The following is a 22092-nucleotide window of genomic DNA, read 5'->3' as shown; positions in this document are numbered from 1 at the left end:
ATTGCAATGAAGTGAATTAGTTTTTTTTTCAATTTTTTTTATCAGTGAAAGAGAATTTTATTAAAAATATAAAGGGAACGAAGATTATAGGACAATAGAAAAACATCAAGGTACAAGACAATATCAAATCATGGCTGCAATAACATATCCCTAAGAGATGTTTTTATTTTTCTATCTCTCAAGCTTTTTCTTCTTATTTTATTTTATTTTTTGTTGAGATAATTGGGTATCCAGAGTCCTTCAGGGACTTACCTTTTTAGTCAAAAAGTCAAAAAGTTACATTTTTAGTCAAAAAGCCAACAACTCATACAAAAAAGTCAAAGATTCTCTTTTCTCTCTACTTTTTGCACATCTTTTCGTAATTAGCCAAAAAATCATCCCAAACATATAAGTTTTTTTTACCTATTTTTTTAACAAAATAGTCAAAAAGTTACTAAATTAACCTGTTCCCAAGCGAGGCCTAACTAACAAAAAAACCTACAATGACCCTTGGATGATTCGAACTCAAAAATGATCCACATAATGGAGGACTTGCAGAGAAGTTTGTGGAAGATGACAGGGGAAGATGACAGGGAAGGGTAGTAGAGGGATTGAATAATTCAGGGAATGATGAGAGAGAGGAAGCGATGGTGAGTTTGTATACTTCTTTTAAAATTTGATGTCAAAATTTAATTTTTTATTTATTTTTTCTTTTTAAATTTGAGGGCAAGGAATAAATTGATATGATTTTAAAATTTTTTGAGGATAAAATTGAAATTATTTGGTGCAGCACATCATAACTCCCTTTTCTTTGGCATTGCTCCTAACTCCCTCAGTTGGGGCTTGATACTCCCAACTCTCGAATCTTCTTCCTAATCGAATGGCGGGAGCTGCGACAGTATCGCCCTACATCAGCCTCACATGTACCAATCTTCGCAACACCATCTCACCCTCTCGGCCTCTCTCGTTCCCTCCTCAATCACTAGTTCTTCGTCACCACTTCTTCAGAACCAGGTTCAATGGAAACTCGAGGCTTATCAGCACTCATCGCTCAAAGGTTACTCTCCCTAGTATTCATATTTTTCTGTTAATTTTGGAAGCGACCTAGATTTATGTTAGTTCTCAATTGAAGGGTTCGATTGGTGAAGAAGAATTGGAGGAAATTGATGAAGCTTTCTCGTATAATAATGACAATGTGATCGGCGAAGAAGAAGAAGAGAGCGATGAAGATGATGATACGGAGAGCAGTCTCGATTTGCTATTCAGGTTTCTCCAAAGCATGTTTAAGAAGCTCTCCAAGCGTGTTCGAAAGGCCTCTCGTTCTGTCTTGCCTGCTGTCATTCCTCCTCAGCTGGTATACTTTCTACTCTCTCTCTCTTTCTGAGCGTATTGTCTCTAGCTTCTTGAATATTGAATGTGGTGATAAAAATAATTTTTTGTGACTATTTTTTACGTATGTTGTTAAAAATTAACAATTATTGATTTTTTTGGCCAGAACTTTTATAAATTATGTTAAAACTTATAATTAATGACGTTTTTCTTATACGAATTTTTTAATGTTACTGAAAGTTGAAAATTAGTGTCTTTTTGTGACAATATTTTTAAATTGTCTCTAAAACTTATAATTAGTGACATTTTTTGTAACAATTTTTAAACTGTCGCTGAAAATTAATAATTAGTGACTTTTTTTAATAGTATTTTATGAAAAACATTATTAATTATTATAAGACTTATTGAATAATAAGTTTACCTATTAAAAACTTACATGTAAGTCTCTAATTGGAATTTGGTTTGTAAGCACATTTATATTATATTTGAATTGTTCTCATCTATTGTGGTTCTTACCCATTATATTTGAAATCATTTTAATTTTTGTGAAGGCTTATGAGTGAGTCTGAATCTTTACATGAAATAATCAAAAAGGGGAAATTTGTTTTTAGGCCTCCTTTGCATTTCCGCCCTCCAAATTCCGTACAGTATATTCATTGAAGTATACCCTTTTAAGGATGGATTGTGCGAGGGTAAACATTCATAAATATCCCTTTTGAGAGCCAATAGAGGGATACACACCTTCATTTAGGGTTTGTTTGATTAGGCAAATTTTGGCATTGCATTAGGATTATTAATCCATGTAACTTACATTCTAATGTTTGGTTGCAATTTAGTGTTATTCTGATTAGATATTGATGGACATTTTATCCAACAAAATTGGTGGATTTTTTAATTTTACAACTAATAATGGAACACAAACATATAATTGGGATTATATATTTCCATATTCATTGCAAAATAAACATGGATATGAGGGAATTGTTTATCCCACTAATCCAGCTGGATAACTAATTCTACATTAATCCCATGGATTGTTAATCCCTTCACTATTAAAATCCTCCTAATCAAACAAGGCCTTAGAGTAATGAATTCAAAATGAATAAATTAATTGATGAAAAAGGATTTTCATCCTGATCTACAATTGGAAGATGGAATTTAGTTTTGCCTGGATATGAATTTACTCTGGGTCAAATACATTTAGAAAATGAAATTTTATTTCAAGAGCATAGGGGCTGAGTGAAACAACAGAAGTATACCGAATGCCAGGGTGTGCTATTAATTTTATATTTCCAGTGTAAGGGGGCTGTGGTAGTTTATGAAAGATTTGATAAGACTGCAAGACAGAATAGAGTGAAAAGAAGAAGAATGTGAATCAATCAAAAGAAAACCGTAAGCTATACATTATTTGATTTCATCATCAGAATACAATCTCAACCGTCCCTATATATAGAGAAACAAGCTCTACACAACAACCCCTACACTCTGTGTAATGATCCCTCTAGTAACTATGACAGCTGGCCTAGATTTAGTTATAACTACAAATCCAGTTATCACTATTCTATCAATACAGTTTTGGTTTAACATCCCCTCAAACTAATGGGCACATAAATGGGCATTAGAGAAAAATTTCTTCATAAGCTTTAAAATGATAAAAAGAAAATTTCCATATTTATGTTTTAATGGAAAAATCTGAGTGACTCTGCTATAGTCATCAACAAATGAAACATAATACCTATAGCCATCAATGGAAGTAATTAGGGCAGTACCCATACATCACTATGAATGGGTTGCAAAGGAGTACTAGCTCTAGTGTATGAATTCTTAGATGGAAGTTGTGACATTTTGCCATGAAGGCAATGTTCACACAATACAAAATCAATAGTTGTTGCAGACAAAGAAACAATATGAATAGAAATATAGGGGTGTTCGAACAATAGGAGTCCTACTGATACCAATATTGGCAGTAACAATTGTAGTAGAAGATGAGGACTGTGCGGGAAAAGATGGATGACAAGCATTGAGGGGATAAAGTCTATCTTTACTCAGGCCCTTGGACTTTCTCTGTAATCTTGTTCTGAATAGTAAAGTGATGATCATCAAAATAAAAGGAAAAATAATACCTTTACATAGTTTATGAAAAAAAGTAGATTGTATGAAATAAGAGGAACTTTGAGAATATTGTCTGGCAAGTCCTGACCTTTTCCAATAGAGACTCTGTCAGTGCCTGTAATAAACTCATGGCCAAGAGAGAGGTTTGACATATCAGATGTAATGTGGTTAGTTGCCCCAATGTCTGTGAGCTAATTATTGTTTGGAGCATGTGCATGAGATCTGTTGTTGGAAACTGATGCTATAGCAGAGAGTTTGGCTGGAGGAGTTCTATCTTAATGGGCATAGTTCGTCCTATGATAGCAATCCAAGGCTGTATGTTCAAAATATATTTGACAAACAGGTTTGGAATCGTTGTGAAAAGTGTTTGATCTAGATGTGTAGAGATGGGCCTATATTGAGATGAAATACCTCCTTGATTGTTGTCATAATGAGAAGAGGAAGCAAATCTCACTCGGCCTCAGTTATTATACCTTGATTGAAATTTGAGGATTGAGATCTTCTACAACTGTAGATAATTTAATGTATAAAGAGAAATAGAGAATTGTATTATTGATTGATTGATGTATTGTATATTACAAATGGTGAGGGGCTCCTTATATAGGAGATGTAGTGGAGTAGGTGGTAGTAGGTGGTAGTGGTAGGTGTGTAGTAGGTGGTACTAGGTGGTGGTAGGTGGAGTAGGTGATGGTAAAGTTTTAACAGCCCCCCGCAAACTCAAGGGGGATAGGAACTAACTAACTTGAGTTTGGAGAGAGTAACAAAACAAGAAAATAATCTGAAAAATAAAAAATGGATAGGAGACACTGTATGGTCGTGTCAGACCGTTGTAGAAGACTGTATGGTTATGGCAGACCGATGTAGAAGACACTGGCTCGTGTTGGACCGATGTAGAAGACAGTTTATGGGGTCATGTCGGACCGTTGTAGCAGACAATGTTGTGACAGTTGTTGTGACAGTTTACGGAGTCTTGCTAGACCCTTGTAGAAACTAACCGGAATCAATGTCGGGACAGTTTACAGAGTCTTGTCGGACCCTTTGAAGGAGCGAACCGGAATCAATGTTGGGACAGTTTACTGAGTCTTGTCGGACCCTTGAAGGAGCTAACCGGAATCAATGTCGGGACAGTTTACAGAGTCTTGTCGGACCCCTGAAGGAGCTAACCGGAATCAGTGTCGGGACAGTTTACTGAGTCTTGTCGTCTGGCGTCAAGTGGCGCGCGATGCGCGGATCGGCCCTGGCTATTTAAACCAAGGTTGAGGCGGAGGCTGTGCAAACCAGTCTGAAACCGCTGAACATTTTCATTCTGAAATATCTGAATATTTGCATTCTGAAACATCTGAACAATGGCCTCTTCTTCCCGTTCAGCTACCCAGAAAATGGCCTCTTCGTCCCGTGGTCTACTCACTCTCTTTCCCGACCTCAACGAGTCAACAAGAGAGATAACCAGTGCGGTGGCCAGTGAACCTCAACCAAACACCTCTGGTTTTGCTCCGTTGAACTTTCCGATGCGGTCTGTGGAGCAAAAAATGGCGGTGCAAACTGATATTGAGGCCAATCAGTATACTTTGAAGTCATGCGTGGAAACCATGACTGCGGTCACAAACTTGTCACACCGGCTGCAGAGTAGGACAAATGAGGTGCAGCAGGTAAACGCCCAACTGGCTCTGCTCCAGCGCATGTATAAGGATGCGCGAGCAGAGATAAGTGTGCTAAAGGCAGAAAACAATGAGCTGAAGCGGAAGGCCACCGCTATGTTCCGATTTGGAGGTCCGCCATATGCTGTAGTGGAGGAGCAGGGTGGAGTGATCGTGCCCAGTGGAGTGGGAAACACGGAGGCAACACTGTCAAGGGCCGCCTAGGACGGAGGCAAGAAGAAGAGACCGGCGGCAGAGTGGAGAAGAAAAATCCCGCCGGTGGATGTGGTTGTTTTGTTGTTGGTTGTTTTTTTTTTTTTTTTTTTTGTGTAAAATTGTGATCGGGGTTGATCCCTGAGATGAATAAAATATGGTTTGGTGTGCAAATCTTTATCACACGGATTTGTGAAAAACAGCAATGGTGTGTGGAATTTTTTGTTTTTTTTTTTATTTTATTTTATATTTTTTTTTATTTTATTTTAATGAGAAGAAGAATAATAATAATAATAATAATAATAATAATATATTAAGCAATCGTGTGATAAAGAAAAGAATGGTGGTGGATAGAAATTGATACGGGTAGGGGAGACATAATAATGATGATAAAATATGATGATGGTGGTAAAATAAAAGAAAATAAAATGATGATGAGATTTCAAGGAAAAAGAGTGCAGGTTGGGGGTAGTGCCCCTGCAAAAGAAATATTTTTGTAGAATGGGTCACATGGGTGATGGAAAAAGTAAAGTGAGAAAAAATAAAATAAAAGAAAAGTAGTAGTGGAAATATATGATAATAAAAAAAATATATATATATATATATAGATTAAAATAAAAGAAAAGTGTGAAATAACGTGGGTGGTGGATATGGGTTTGATTAAAGATGCCAGTCTGGCTCCAGTTGCCGAACAAAAGAAGTCCGACCATTTTCTGTGCCACAAAAGAGAACCTTATCTGTGACCAAGCCACCAGATGTAAAAACCCTAGCATCTTCTAAAGCTAGGAGAACCTTTTTTTTTTTGTTTTGTTTTGTTTTGTTTTTTTTTTTTTTTTTACTTTTATCATCGAGAACTCTTTCCATGAGATAAAGATCACAAAATTTTGTAATCTCCAGCAGTACTTCCAGCACAGAGGATCTCACAGTAGCTTGTTTCTGAAGCTCCTCTGTAGGTCGAATACTCATCGGCCTAGTTTCCATGTAAACATGGTTGGGCTGGAGAAAACTCAGAGATCCAACTCAAGCAGGTATCCATGGGATTTGGATACTGAAATGACAGATGAAGAGGAAGAATTTGAACTGTGGTTACAGCAAGCTCTGGCCTCTGGCATATTTTCCGAGACACCCAAACGCAGGAAGAGTTGGAGTCCCTTCAAGTTGCCAGAAGGGAAGGTTGAGATCCGACTCCGAAGACTCGTTTAGGGCTTCTCTATAGACTATGCGAGTCGGCCCAGAAATTACAGTCGGATTAGACGACGACGATGATGGCTTTCGACGAGGTTGCCGCTGTTTGGTTGGAGAGAAAGTTGCTTTCCACTGAGCCGACTGAGTAATGCCGCGAATCGCCAGATCTAACCTGGTCTGGAGCGATTTCACACGGGCTGAGTTACGCTCAAGTCGAGCTAAGGTCAGTAACTTGTAATCCTTGTGCTGAGCTCTGTAGTTTTCTGGATCGAAGCTGAGACATCAAGGAGTGTAGCTCTGGAATCCACTGGCAAGTTTCGGGAGAGAATGAGAGTGAAACAGAGTGCGAAGAAAAGAGGAAGCTTCAAGGAAGAAAATTGGTGGCAATAGGTTGACTGGGTGAGTCGAGGACAGCAACTCGAAGGAGTTGGGCGTGAAGGTGGTGGACTAGAAGAAATTTCAAGGTATGTGTAGGAAATTTTTTGCGGACTAGGTTGAGGTCCGGCGGACGGCTAAGGTGAGGTTGCCGCCCGCCGGTGAAGCGAAAATATTAGGTTCTAAACCCGCTCTGATACCATGTAGATAATTTAATGTATAAAGAGAAATAGAGAATTGTATTATTGATTGATTGATGTATTGTATATTACAAATGGTGAGGGGCTCCTTATATAGGAGATGTAGTGGAGTAGGTGGTAGTAGGTGGTAGTGGTAGGTGTGTAGTAGGTGGTAGTAGGTGGTGGTAGGTGTAGTAGGTGGAGTAGGTGATGGTAAAGTTTTAACAACAACCTTGATTGTTAAAACGATAACGATAATTTGAAGAACAGAATGCCTTATATTTGATAGGTAGCCCTTTCAAAGCTATATGAAGTAATCCCTCATCATCAATTTTTTTGAACAAACAAAAGAAACTTTATTGATAATAATCAAAAGAGATACATCAATAAAAAAGGGAGGGTGCAAAAAGCATCACAACTAGCTCTATAATCCCAACCAAGTTGGCAGCGTAGAACTAGCAAAATCATCTGCTAGCACACCTCAAGGTTGGTGAGCAACCAACCAACAGACACAACACAGTAAATTCCATAGCAAGAATTGACACCCACAACTGTCAGCCAAAGAAAATCAATCTAGACAGCCACCACCACCCTATGCCCAAGGCAGGCTCTGACATGCCTGAATTAAACACAAAGTCATTGATTGTGAAATGATACTCTTTGAACTTCAGATTAACCCACATAGCAATTCTGATCTTGATTAACTCACAGACCTCAGCCAAATTGGGAGTAGAGTCCAGTGTTTTTAAAAGCTCAAGGCGCACTAAGGTGCTGAAGGTCTCTCGGGGCCTAGGCGCAAGGCGCAAGGTGAGGCGCGGGCTTTATTGAAGTAAGGCGCACAGTCTTAGTAAAAAATAGCAAAATTAACATAGACTAATCATTCATAGTACTAAGACAATTTTTTTAAAAATAAAAGGTAATCAACATTCAAGGCAAAATATAGAATAATTCTCAAAGTCATGAAAGTACATATTACATAACATTTCAAACATCCAAAAACATAAACATAAACACTAAACATCCAAAACATAAATATCCAACATATACTAATATGTCTTAACACTTAAAAACATCAACATCAAAAGAAATGGTAGGTTAGGTCGGTCAGTCAATCATCATCCTCAACATCAATGGCAAGCAAACTATCATCTTCTTCTCCATCAGTTGATTTGTATCCCTCAACATCTTCCTCCTCTGTGTCATCTGAGCCCGCTTCCTCTTCATCTATTAATTGAAGTGGAGTTAATCTTGATGATTTAGATATCCTCGGTTGTGCCTTTAAGCGTGAACTTGTTGCTCTACTTGCATGGCTACTTTCTTCTACTCCAGAAGCTCTAGCAACAGTGGCCCACGTCAAGCCATCATCATCATCAAACACAGGCTCATTATCTTCATCTGATTCTCCATCCATCCTCCCAAGCAACCACTCATTGCTTTCATCAATATTTTGCAAAGATATGTGATCAAGAGTGTTGCGCATGTCATACCTAAATCTCAATGTTCTATTATATTTGACAAACACTAAATCATTGAGACGTTGTTACTCCAATCTATTTCTTTTCTTGCTATGAAGTTGCAAGTATTAAAAAGATATTAAATTCTATATAATGAGAATAAAAAATATTTGAATTGAACAAAAAATTAGTTAGAATGTTAAATACTCACATGTTCAAATACACTCCAATTTCGTTCACAACCCGATGAACTACACGTTAGGCTAAGGACTTTTATGGCAAAAGTTTGTAAGTTTGGAGTTTAATTAATGGAAAATTATTTTTTTAATGTAATGTAATGTGTTTATTAAATTTAGAAAATAATGTAATGTGTCTATTTTTTTTTTTAAAATTATTCTAATTAATGTAATTTGTTTTTTTTTTTTGTTTAAATTATTCTATTTATTTATTTATTATTATTTTTTTTTAACAAAGACTCAAAGGCATAATAATAATAAAAAAAAAAAAACAGAGCAGAGCAGAATCAGCGAAAGAGAGAGACGATCGAAGTCGAAGAAAAAAAAAAAAACGACACAGACCTGGAAGTCGAGAGAGGAAGACGAAGTCGAAGTCGTAGCCCAGCCAGTCCAAGTCCAAGTCGAGAGAGGAAGTCCAAGTCGAATCGAAGTCGAGAGAGGAAGTTGAATCGAAGTTGACATAGATTAGGTTAGGGATTTCGTTTCAGTCTTATTTCATTTCAGTCGAAGTCGTATTGTATATAAGTTGTAATCCTCTGTGTTAGAGTCATTCGAACACACACCACCACAGCCGTTAGATCAAAATTAGGGCGTAAATCATCAATCCACCTAGGCGCGAGCCTTGCGCCTCTCTCGCCTGCTTCCAGTCGCGCCTAAGGCGCACGGCTTCTTCAACTCGCCTCGCCTGGCACCAGTTCAGGTGCACAGGCTGCGACTCGATGCGCCTTGCGCCTAGGCGCGCCTTTCACAACATGGGTAGAGTCCCTGAACAGACAGTCATTCCTTAGCTTCCACAAGGACCAAAGCACAGATAAAGGGGAAGCACTTCAGATCAGCTTCTCCTTCTGAACACAACCCCCAGACCACCAATGAAGCACCTCTTCAACTGAACCTGGCAAAGCTCCTTAAACATCCCACCAGCTAAGTATATCCATCCAAACTTGCCAGGAGAAAGGGCAGAAGATCAGCACATGATTCAAAGTTTCGCAATCTGCCTTACAAAACACACATGTCAGGTTCATTACCTTGAAGGATACCAATTCTATGCAGATACTCAACAGTCTTAACCCTATTCTTCCATGCCAACCATCCAAAAAATTGAACTTTTGGAGGAATGTGCTTAATCCACACCAACCTACTAGTAATGAGCTTGGGACCAAGGTAATCCTCTTCAGCTTTATAAGCAGAGGCCACAAAGTACACACCTGAGGAAGAGGCTGAGGCTATCCGCACAGCTGTGAGACTGGTTGTTCTGAATTGCAGGCGCAATATCAGTAAGAGTAGATAATCTCAAGACCTCCTGGGACTCCCATTCATATAAGGCTCTTCTAAACTGAAACACCCGCTCCCCTGATCAAGCTTGTACCTACTGCAAATAATTCTTGATCATCAATAACAACAAAAACAACGGAGAGTTTAACACAACTCCTTGATGCATTGAAAGTACTGATTTATTAATTCTGAACCTTTTCTGATGTTCCCAAGTTCAGTCTTGAGATTGAGAACCCGAGTTCTTGATGAAGATGAGAATCTTCATTCAAGTAAACTCCAAACACCTCGAGAATTATGTTGTCCAACAACCAAAGCAAGTTCAACAAAGCTTGATCTGTAATATTCCATTGATGAAATTCAGAATTCTCACTATTAGTTAACTTGCCACTGTCATCTCTGAGATATCTCTTTGGACATGGATTTGTTCCATTAACAAACTTGAGAAGATCATATGCATGAAGAACTGCAGTGACTTGATATTTCCATAGGTGAAAATTGGATGACTCCAATTTAACCAAAATAAGACTTCCGCATGGAGATTTTAAAATTATGAATCTAACGGAGGCAGACGCTATTTCACAAAACTAATGGGCTTGATTCTGGCAGTGTGTTTATCATGATACATGGTGCCTTGGAAGTATGGGCCAATACCTTCAATCATAAAATCATGCAAGTGCTAATGAGAGTTTTATCAATGAGACATGTTTATGAGATGGTTGTTTCCTTGAAAACACACCACCCTTCACATAGTTTCCTTGAATATACTTTCATAATGGCATTCATGCAATCTGTTACTACTTTGGGTCTTGTTCGAAATTGTTCATGATTATCTAGATGTAAAATTGCATCGTGCACAGGCAGTTTTTTGTGAGATCAAACCAGCTTTCATGATGTTTGTAACTGTTAGGTTGTTTTAATAAAAAAGTAATATTATATTTAATACATTTATTATATTCACCATTATTACAAATATAAATCTTATACATAATGTGTGTAATTCCAAAAAACCATTTTAATAGTTATTAGTATTATTATTCCTAATTGTGGTATTAAGTGGTTTGACTCAAAAAAGACTTATATATATATATATATGGTTTTCTAAAGGGAGAAATAGAAGAAAGGTGATTTCAAAATGAAAGGTTCTAGAGAGAGTTCTCTACATTTTATATGTTTTTATATATTGTTTTGGGCAACTTTGGTTCATGACCTGGTTCAAGCTTCCTTGTGGTCATGGAGATTGGATGAGAGATGTTGTGAGTAAACTAATTTCTATCTTGGAACTGCTTCACTCCGGTTGTACCTTAATGAGGGAAGGAAAAGCAATTTTAGGGCAATGACAACACAATTCCCAAACTCACACAACTATTGTTCTCTACTCTTATTTTGTCTATCTATATTATTATTTCTTATCATTGTTATCGCGATATTTGTGGTCAATTTCGTGTTTATTGTTTTGCTAGACTAACAGTAACTGCTTGAGATGAATCATGGCTTTTACTTGTTAATAATGTAACCTGCCTTTACCATGTTGTTCCTTTCCTGTAAAGGTTTATTTTATTTTATTTTTTATTTTTTTTTTAAAAAAATGAGTGGATTTCATGCTGCTTTTAGCAATACAAAATTATGATTTGTTTTTGTTGGCTGTTTTAACTAGCTAGTCAATTGTCTCTCTCTCACCTTCTCTCTCCATTTGGGGAATACAGGTCTCTTTTGCAGTTGACGGGGTACTTCTTTTGGCTTCACTTTCTATCCTGAAGGCCCTTCTTGAGGTATTGCTCTGCCTTTAGGTCCATTAGGTCTTTCTTAAACTACTGGTAGAGTTTGAATTTTATTTTCCCTAGGGGAGAAGGTGGGTTGTTTGAGGGCTAGGTTATTGTAAAAACAACTAAACTGGAAAATAAAAGAGAAAAACAAAGAGAAGAAGAAAGGGGGAAAAAAATTGGAGATTCTGGTTGCTGTTCCAAGTAAGACACTGCACATATACATGAATTTGAGATCACTAGGGAAATCTCTTATGATATTATGTCTTGTTCATTTTTCTTACTTTAAAACAATCTCCATCATAAAAACTGTAATGGCTTCCTATGCTTCTTTTCCTATTTTTTATTTTTTATTTATTATTTAAGGGGGAAAAAAACTCAGGGTTTGTCATTTGTAACAAAATAAACCCAAAATTTTTAATTTTGTCAATTTAAACTTTGGACTTTTGATTTATTTTCAATCTGAACTATTTGTCTATTTTTGTTAAGTAAAATCAACGGAAAAGTGAATATTTTAGTCATTAAACTTAATAAAAATAGATATTTTAGACATTTTATGTATACATTGAGTTGAATGACTAAAATACTATTTTTGTCATCGATTTTAGTTACGAAAATAGATAAACGGTTTAGATTGAAAACAAATCAAAAGATTAAGGTTTAAATTGACAAAATTAAAAACTCAAGGTTTATTTTGTCATAATGGTCAAACATTGGGTATTTTTTATTTTTTTTATAATTGTCCCTTTTATTTTGTTATGCAAAGATATGATTGAAAGTGGCCTACTTTTTCAATTATGGTAATACATTCTTTGAGTTTTAATATTTTTGTCTGTTCTATTAACACGTACAAAAATCTTTAAAAGTTGAGTGAATCCACATTAGCTTACAAATTTTTATTTTTATTTTTATTTTTTTATTTTATTTTTTTTCGGTGCTTGGGAAAAGTTATTAGCTTACAAAATTTCAAAATTATATAGCATCCTTATATATTTTAATATTGATGGTTTCATTTCTTATTAGTAGCATATTGGTGGGTTAAAACAAAGCAAGAGAACTGAGCTATTACATGGTGATGAATGTGGTTTGTAGGTGGCGTGCACCATCGGAGGCACTGTATTCGTGGTAATCCTACTCCTACGTGTGATTTGGGCTGCTATGGCCTACTTTCAATCGAGTGGGAATAATTTCAACCAAAATGGAACTTCCTATGGAAGAACACAACCAGTAACTTAACTCTCTGGAGCTTTCTCCATTCATCTTTACGATTGTGTAGTAGCTTTTTGAAACACTACTATTACTACTTTGAGCTTGTATAGTGTTGTAAATTTTGAGTGATGACATTCTTTAGCTTGCATGCTAGCTTCGTGATATTAAGGATTTTACATCCGAAAAAGAATGGCATTAGTTTTTTTTTTAATTTTTTTAATTTTTATTTAAAGGGCTTTGGAAATGGAATGAAACAAATCCCATGTGATGGTTTGGCCTTTCTACTCCTTACTTGTGGGCTAGTTCCAACATTATCAAAGGATGGATTTCTAAATATTCACTAATGTTGTGTTTGGTTGGGGGATTTGGTGAGGGATTTGGAAGGGGAAATGGAAAAAGTAAGTAAAATGTGAATAAATCATGTCTATATTTCACATAGTTTCACACACTTTTTCTCTTTTCATTTTCAAATCCCTTCCCAAATCCTCCATCCAAACACAGCATAAATGCAGATGTCAAATTGTTTGCTGATTTTTTATAATGCATCTTTCATTTTCAATGTTTTGGGGAGACTAACAGTCACATCAAAGTTCAAAAATTGCCTTGTTTTGTTACATAGATGAAGAGCCGTGCTAATATTTTGCAAAAGTTGGGTCTCACTGTTCGATCATAATTAATGTAGATGCATTACTTAAGGGAAGGCGACGTTAAGTCGACCATTTCATATTTCAACAAACTTAATCACAAATGAAAAGATGCAATTGAAGAATTAAATGGAGTGTAGAAACAAAATATGCATGCGTGTAATCTATTAACAGTTGCATTATTCTATGGCCAATGTGTTTACGAAAATCATATCTGAAAAGATGCAATTGCAGAATTAAAGGGAGTGTAGAAACAAAAATATGCATGTATGTAATCAATTAACAGTTGCATTAATCTATTAACAATTATATAACCCTATTTTGCATACAACCAACGTAAAAGGGTTAAAGAACCAACTCCGATGGCCAATGTTTTTATGAAAGGAAACAAAAAACAAGCTTGACTTTTGACTGCATATAGTTGAAAATTGCAATGAATATGCAGCTTGGGACTAATTTCTATTACGCAGCGATAAGGTCATCACTTTTGGCGACTAAAACAAATTTGGTCGCCAAAAGTAGTAAATTGCCAACTATTTTTCTAGTCACCAAAAGCATTGAAATAAAATTAAATATCACATTTGCAGTTACTAAATTTTTAGTTGCTGAATAATTTTTTTTTGGGTTCATCCTATTTTTTTAAAATACTAAACTTATTAATCGCGTAAAGTCGGATTGTTTTTGACTAAACTTTTAGTCGCCACAAATGTTTTTAGCTACTAAATATTGTAGTCACCTAAAGGCTAATTACTTTTTGGCTACTAATATTTCAGTTGCTGAAAATCTCACTTTTTCTCTGCAAACTTTTAATCGCCAAAAATGTTTTTGTTGTCCAACTTATCTTTTTAACTACTAAATATTTTAGTCGCCTAAAGTCTAATTGGCTTTTAGCTACTAAGTTTTTAGTCACCAAAAATCTGACGATTTTTCCTAAACTTTTAGTCGTCAAAAATCTTTTGTCGTGCATCTTATTTTTTTCAACTATTAAACAGTTCAGTCGCCTAAAATCTAATCATTTTTTGGCTCGCCAAAAGCTTTTATCATTATCTTTTTTTAGCTACTAACTACTTAGTCGGTAAAACATGAATTTCCTTTTTCACTACGAATTGTCATATCAAGCCAAAAACATGATTATATGTTTTCTCTGAAAGTTATAATTTCTCCACAACCTGTATGTATTTCGTACAACCTGTAGTATGTATATAAACAAAACAATACATATATTATCAGTCATTCCACAATCTGCATTTATTTCACTTCAAACTATCCAAAAAGGAATAACTTTAAATGTTAAATTCCATACAAACTAACTATAGTCCAAACTAAAATAATAATTCCATACAAAACAGAGAAACATACAAAAATCAATCCTTCTGTATACAAAAAATATATTTACTATCATACCAAATGGCCATTTGGCGTGGTACAAATTACTGTCATAATTTGTATGATGACAAAAAGTAATCTATATACCATGCCAGTAAGTACTAGTTCGATGCCAAAAGTTATCTGTATGAGTAATAGTAATCTACACAAAAGTAGCAGACAACAAAATTAGCAAGAATATACAAAAGTATAAATTGTCCTCCATACACATAAATGGATTATTCACAAGTCCACACCAAAAGCCATCTACAAAAACAAAAACAAAAATAAATAAATAAATAAATAAAATGCACCCATTAGAAAATCTGAGTTGAATCAGCCATACAAAAAAGTTTTTAACATGCTATTAAGTTAAGTTCAACCTCTAAAAGCCTTTTTGGACATAAAATCATATATACGTACCATGAAAGATTTTTTTTTTTTTGGATAAATATATGTATCATGAATGTGCACTTGTTTCAAGTTTGAAATTAATTCCCCATTGACAAAAGAACACAAGTTAATCAATCAATATTACTCTCCACTACGATGCTTATCTTTGTTTACATCATACAGTGAAAGAGTGCATTAATTAGATTCGGAAAATAGTAACTAAGGATAATCAACATCCATATCATGTAGAATTGTTATCATCAATAACATATAACTGATGTATTTTATTTTCATTTTATCCCATACGAACAAGGTGCCTTTGCGTTTCTAAAAGTTGAAATAAGTCTCAATCCATAAAGCCTGATTTAGCCTATCCAAACAAACAAGGCTGTAGTTTCTGAAAATTGAAAATCTATTATTTTCTTTTTCATGTCATGTTGTGCCTATCTACATATATGATTCTGCAAGTAAATGCCATTCACACACTGATAATGAATATCAAAAACTACATGTATATGAGAGAGAGAATTTACAGTGAAGTTATATTGAAAGTCTATTAAAGAAAATTGTTGGGGGATATGTACTTGTGATGATCTAATGTGGACTGTGTATAGCAAAACAAAGCATAAATGTGATGAACTAAGGGAAAAGTGAATGACGAACTCGGGGTTCCCTTTGGCAAAACATGGGTGTTGAACAAGGTTTGAATATGGCTAATCTTTCAAGTTGAGAGAGAGAGAGAGAGAGAGAGAGAGAGAGAGAGAGAGAGAGAGAGAGAGAGAGAGAGAGAGAGACAGAGTATCGTTCCACCACCCCCTCCCCCCCCAAAAAAAAAACACACACAGACAGAAATAGAAGTTTCCATACAATTAACTACTACCAAGGGCGGGAAAACAAAGCCTACTGGTTAATGTGCACAGTGTGCACCCTATTGCTCAGATATCAACCCATAACATACAGGAAAATGCTAACACAAATTACAAGAAAATGCTATGAACCTGCAGCTATTTTAGCCCCCAACAGTTTGTAGCTTTGTCGTGAAATATAGAGTCTCATAACATAATGAAGGGCAAAGTACACTTGTAATTTTGAGTAGCCTATTCCATACCAAATTCAAAACTACATCATAAAATTTAACTCAAAATACTGACAAGGTCAACACTTCATCGACCTTTTTATTTGATGTAGAATTTAATAATCACATATGGTTTTTTTTTTTCGACTAAGTTTAAGGCGTTTTCAGCTCTAACTCCCAACCTAGACATGCTAATTACATTTCGTCTGTTGCCACAGGTCCTATTTGTCACACGGAAGCTAGCCGTGACATGAATACAGTGGTTCGAGGGTTGTTTTACGTTTTCGCCCCCTGAACGCCCCCTTTTCGACTAAGTTTAAAGCGTTTTCAGCTCCAACTCCCAACCTACGCGTGCTAATTACATGCTATATGTTGCCACAGGTCCTATTTGTCAAGAGGAAGCTGGCCGTGACATGCATACAGTGGTTCAAGGGCTATTTTGCATTTTCACCCCTTGAACACCCCATTTCGACTAAGTTTAAGGCATTTTCGGCACTAACTCCCAACCTACGCGTGCTAATTACATGCCATTTGTTGCCATAAGTCCTATTTGTCACGACAATGCTGCCCATGACATGCATAAAGTGGTTCGGGGCCTGTTTTGCGTTTTCGCCGCCCGAACACCCTTTTTCGACTAAGTTTAAGGCATTTTTAGCTCTAACTCCCAACCTACGCGTGCTAATTACATTTTGTCTGTTGCCATAGGTCCTATTTCTCATGAGGAAGCTGGCCATGACATGCATACAGTGGTCGGGGGCTGTTTTGCGTTTTAGGCCCCCGAACGTCCTTTTTTCGACTAATTTTAAGGCATTTTCGGCTCTAACTCCCAGCCTACGCGTGCTAATTACACGCTGTCTGCTATCACAGGTCCTGTTTGTCATGAGGATGCTGTCCATGACATCCATATAGTGGTTTGGTGGCTGTTTTGCATTTTCGCCCCTTAAACACCCTTTTTCGACTAAGTTTAAGGCGTTTTCGGCTCTAACTTCCATCCTAGGTGTGCGAATTAGATTCCGTCTATTGCCACAGGTCCTATTTGTCCCAAGGATGCTGCCCGTGACATCCATATAGTGGTTCGGGGGCTCTTTTGCATTTTGCCCCCCGAACGCCTTTTTTCGACCAAGTTTAAGGCGTTTTCAGCTCTAACTCCCATCCTATGCGTGCTAATTACATTCCGCCTGTTGCGGAAGATCCAATTTTTTCACAAGGAAGCTGGCCGTGACATGCATATAGTGGTCGGGGTGCTGTTTTGCGTTTTCAGCCCCCGAACGTCTTTTTTCGACTAAGTTTAAGGCGTTTTCGGCTCTAACTCCAACCAACGCATGCTAATTACGTGTCGTCTGTTGCCACAAGTTCTATTTTTCACGACGATGCTACCCGTGACATCCATGTAGTGGTTCAGAGGTTGTTTTGCATTTTCAAGCCCTGAATGCCCTTTTTCGACTAAATTTAAGGTGTTTTCAGCTCTAACTCCCATCCAATGTAACGCCCCGAAATAATCTAGCATAAATCTATTACATCAATCCACGCCCACTAAACAATAATAACAATATTCCAATCATCGTACCATCAATCAAAGTGATTTATAAAAAAGTCTCACATGCGGATTATACATTCAATGATATAGAAATATATGAATCTATAGCATGCAGAGCATCATGTTCCAAAATAATAAAATACCCTCATGGGCATAGAATTTCCAAGGCTTAAGCCTAGTTACACAAAAATGGCCTCTCGGACCCATACATGAATAGCCATTGGATAGCAATTAAATCATAACAAAACAGAGTTATCCACCCTTCACAAAAAATATGTCCACGTCCTCAACTCGGCGGGATCACCACATCTTTACCTGCACCAAAATCCTATAGGAGTGAGCATAAAGCCCAGTAAAGAATACTTAACGAAGTATATACATCTATGCAATATTTCCAATATTAGATACGAATGTCATGCAATGCCATTTTAAATGAAATTTCATTTGCATGCTCTTTTGAAAATTATCGTGCTTTCAACAATAGTTTGCTATCTCAACAATTCCAAAACTTCCAATTTTAATCAGTAGGGGCGGTAAGTACGACTCAGGTAATCCCTAGGTTGGTGTCTGCAAGTAGGCTCAACAAGCACTACCAATAACCCCACTTTACCAGTTGCTAATCGGAAGGAAGTGGTACCTCTTTCGCGCGTGTTTTCGGTCTTTCACTCCGGACACTCAGGCCAACTTATCAAATTCATCTACACCTCCTAACCGAACTTACCAACGTATTTACCCCATAACATTTCCATGATTCTCATTTCAAATATTCATTTCTCAATGTAATTATTTTCCCAACTCAATTTAGAATGCAATAAAATCAATTGAGGGAATGTATAATGCAAATGATGCTCAAAATTTCATAACATCCTACCATTTTTAAGTATCTCCAATAATACGATGACAACCACATATCCCATTTCCCTCCCTTTAACATAAATTAACAAAATACTACAAGTTCAATTAAATGTAACAACATATGATAACCTTCCACATCTTGTACCATCCTCTTTACCTTAGCCATTTCAAGGCCATATGCAATATTCTTGAACATTAACCTCTCAAAGATTTCAATGTTCATAATTCATAGATCTCAACCAATGGATCAACTCATCACTACACATGCATAAGCATTTGTCAACAAGTTCAAATATAGTTCCCAATTTCTTATACGTCAAGAAGTCATTATACTACAAACAATCAATATAGAATTCTCACATTTTCAAAAGAAACCCCAAATTTCTAGGTTTTCACAAAAACCCTAACACTTTCCATCTCTTTGCAAAACCTCATTATACTCCTTAATCTCAACCCATGTTGTCCAATATTTCAAGAAAATCTTTAAAAGAATCAAAGATGAGCTTCTTCTACAACATCCCTAATTCTTGAATCAAAACCCATTTTCGAAATCAACAAGGAAGAGTTCTCAAAATAATCATTTAAAAGCTTGCAAAACGTATATATAACTCTAAGTGATTCCCTACCTCAAGCTTGATGAAGAGATTGATGAAACCCTAGGATCAAATGGTGTAGAAAACGATCTCCTTTGTACAGAGTGAAGCTCTTGCCTTGCTCCTCAACTTTGATGAAGGAACTTGGGGTAGAAAAACAATAGGTCCAAAGAGATCAAGAACCCTAAGTGTTTTGGTGTATGGAATATAGAGAGAGAGAGAGAGGAGAGGAGGTGATTTTTAGTGAGAGAGTGATACAAGAAAAATGATATACATAGCTCAAAAAATGAAAAAAAATAGAGCCCCTCAGACTCAGGCCCGATCGCACATGTGGCACTTGCCCCCGCACATGCGGAGCCTGCCTCCCGCACGTACAACTATGATCCCCGCACGTGCAGCTCCTTCCGTACCTTCCCCTCTGCACCTGCAATTTAGACAGTGTGCAACTCTCTGAAACTCACCCCTCCCCGCATGTGCGGCCTCATCCCCCGCACGTGAGGCCCTGGCCCAGCAGCCCAGAATTTTCTGGTTCGACCCCCGGGCACTCCGGACTTAACCGTATATCCTTCGAAACAAGGGAAATTCAATACCGAACAAAACTAGAACAAAAATTTTATTTGAGGAAAGCCTCCGGATATCATAAATCCAAGGAAGACAAAAGTGAAGTGAAGTAAAGCGAAACTGGTCATCACATCCTAAATGTGCTAATTACATTTCATCTGTTGCCACAGGTCCTATTCGTCACGAGGAAGTTAGCCGTGACATGCATACAGTGGTCAGGGGGCTATTTTGCGTTTTCAGCCCCCGAACACCCTTTTCGACCAAGTTTAAGGCATTTTTGGCTCTAACTCCCAACCTACTGTAGGCCGCCCGAACTCCGCTCCACGCGCGAGGGTGCGAATTTGGTTCATAGCTACTACAGTTCGGACTCCTGTCACGGTTCTAAATCTAATCTCACAAAGTGCAATGTAAGACTAATAAATCACCAAAAAGTCCAAATCCGGCAAATCGTTTTGGAAAATCGATTTTAATAAAAAAGCACCAAACATGGACTGCTTTGCCAAATTTCAGAGTCGCCACCTAAATATTTTGTTTTGGAAAATTTAGGAAACCCTGACTCGTGCCTAAGGCCACGTGTCTGTCATCACCAAAGTTGCCTCGGCTCGGGAACTTGGATACAAGGGGGCAAGGTCCTGAAATGAGCACCCCCGCTCACCCGATCAAAAGATCGGCCTCTACTAACATGATATGTTGTTTTTGAAAACACATGCGTTCTTATTCCGGTTATTAGCTAACATTATTACGTGATGCGCACAGCACACAAGTATAGACTAAATCACTCAATTTGGAACAAAACTTCTCATGCTTGTTTTTCGAAAATGGTTTGAAGATGCTACTCGCAAGTAGGCTAAAACGCGGATTTGCCACCAAACAAGGTGGGCTTACAGCATGATGATTTGCCACTTCAAGTGGGCTTAAAACTCACATTTTGATAAATTGTTCCAATTCAAGCAATGAAGTCTTTATCCACAGGCATTCATGCAGTTAAACACTTAAGCAAATAGCCTCATGGCAAGCATGCTATCGTGGCAGTCACTTACACACATGCAAGGATGCTAAAGCGTAAACACTCACAGTGTACTCCGAGCCAAAACAGAAGCTAGTTAGAAATCATGCATGATCCTAGCTATGTTAAGATGCCTAATGCAACACATGCAAAAATACAACTAAAATAGGCTCGGCTATCTAGAATGGCATATGAATGCAATACTTGATAACATGCTTTGAAACACGTATTCAAGAAAGTGTATTGAAATACAATGTAGTTTGAATGATGCCCCGAGCTCGGTGCATGCAAGACAAAATGAATGATGCACGCATGCAAAGCATAAGTATGCTAATTGAAACATGCCCTAAAACTAACCATCAAAAGCTGGTAAATAAAAGGGAGAAAGACGTGGGGTTGGAAGACATTCACACACACACACACAAACACACACACACACACACACACACACACACACACACACACACACACACACACACACACACTTATTACAACATTTTCCCTCTCAACGGAGGGTCCGAATGAATCAGCTAACTAGCTACGCTAAGCTGATTAATTACAAAATGAATTGAAACTGGCTATGCTAAGCTAATTAGAATATTACAAAGATGAATTAAATATGCTAAACACGTTAACTAATTAATTACAAAAACCGGCAAATTAACTAACTAAGTAAAACAGTTAAAATGGCCTCGAGGGCGAGGGAGAGATGCATGCTCGGTTCGCTTCGCCCGAGAAATGCCTTGCCTTGCCATAAGTTGCCTCTGTTTGCACTCACGGTGACCTCAGAACATCGAACTTACTTTCAGGTTGCATATGCCTCAAAACAGGAGCATTCTGGACAAATTTTGCTACAACTGGCCAGCTGGCCACTTTCCTTTCCAGAATCTCAACTTTGCTGCAACAGAGATCAACAAAAGCAGAACAATGCATTTGCAAGGAAATGTGTGTGCAACTACTCTCCTTATCATTTCTCAAGCTCAAAGGAGCGTAGTACTCGACTCTCAAGCCACCAATCACGTATCTCAATGCATGATGGCCAAGGAGCCAAGTTCTCATAATATTAGTGAATGCACAAACAACACATAAGAGCCTCCACCTTATCATGCATGCTCAAGGGTGT

General features: G+C 37.1%; 1 protein-coding gene across 2 annotated transcripts; it reads left to right on the top strand.

Annotated features, from left to right (window-relative positions):
* The first annotated feature begins 562 nt into the window (after positions 1-562).
* Positions 563-13224, top strand: SHW1 (short hypocotyl in white light1). Of its 2 annotated transcripts, XM_082894468.1 has the most exons (5): positions 563-629; positions 770-1036; positions 1112-1333; positions 11675-11740; positions 12824-13224. In XM_082894468.1, the coding sequence occupies exons 2-5, from the start codon at positions 860-862 to the stop codon at positions 12965-12967; spliced, it is 609 nt and encodes a 202-aa protein (XP_082750594.1). In that variant the 5' UTR covers positions 563-629; positions 770-859; the 3' UTR covers positions 12968-13224. The 2 variants fall into 2 exon arrangements, with proteins under 2 accessions (XP_082750594.1, XP_028073441.2); XM_028217640.2 differs by lacking the exon at positions 563-629 and having other exon boundaries at positions 745-1036.
* Positions 13225-22092: the final 8868 nt, after the last annotated feature.

The sequence above is a fragment of the Camellia sinensis genome, chromosome 11 (assembly GCF_055761805.1).
Source record: "Camellia sinensis isolate YWXY chromosome 11, ASM5576180v1, whole genome shotgun sequence".
NCBI classification, from domain to species: domain Eukaryota; kingdom Viridiplantae; phylum Streptophyta; class Magnoliopsida; order Ericales; family Theaceae; genus Camellia; species Camellia sinensis.
The sequence above is the reverse complement of the archived record's forward strand: the minus strand, read 5'-3'. Positions and strand labels throughout refer to the sequence as shown.

Excerpts from the sequence above, each read along its gene's own strand:
- SHW1 (XM_082894468.1), top strand. The coding sequence starts at position 860 with ATGGCGGGAGCTGCGACAGTATCGCCCTACATCAGCCTCACATGTACC. Across the intron at positions 1,334-11,674 it reads CTGTCATTCCTCCTCAGCTG|GTCTCTTTTGCAGTTGACGG; the intron begins GTATACTTTCTA and ends TGGGGAATACAG. Across the intron at positions 11,741-12,823 it reads TCCTGAAGGCCCTTCTTGAG|GTGGCGTGCACCATCGGAGG; the intron begins GTATTGCTCTGC and ends TGTGGTTTGTAG.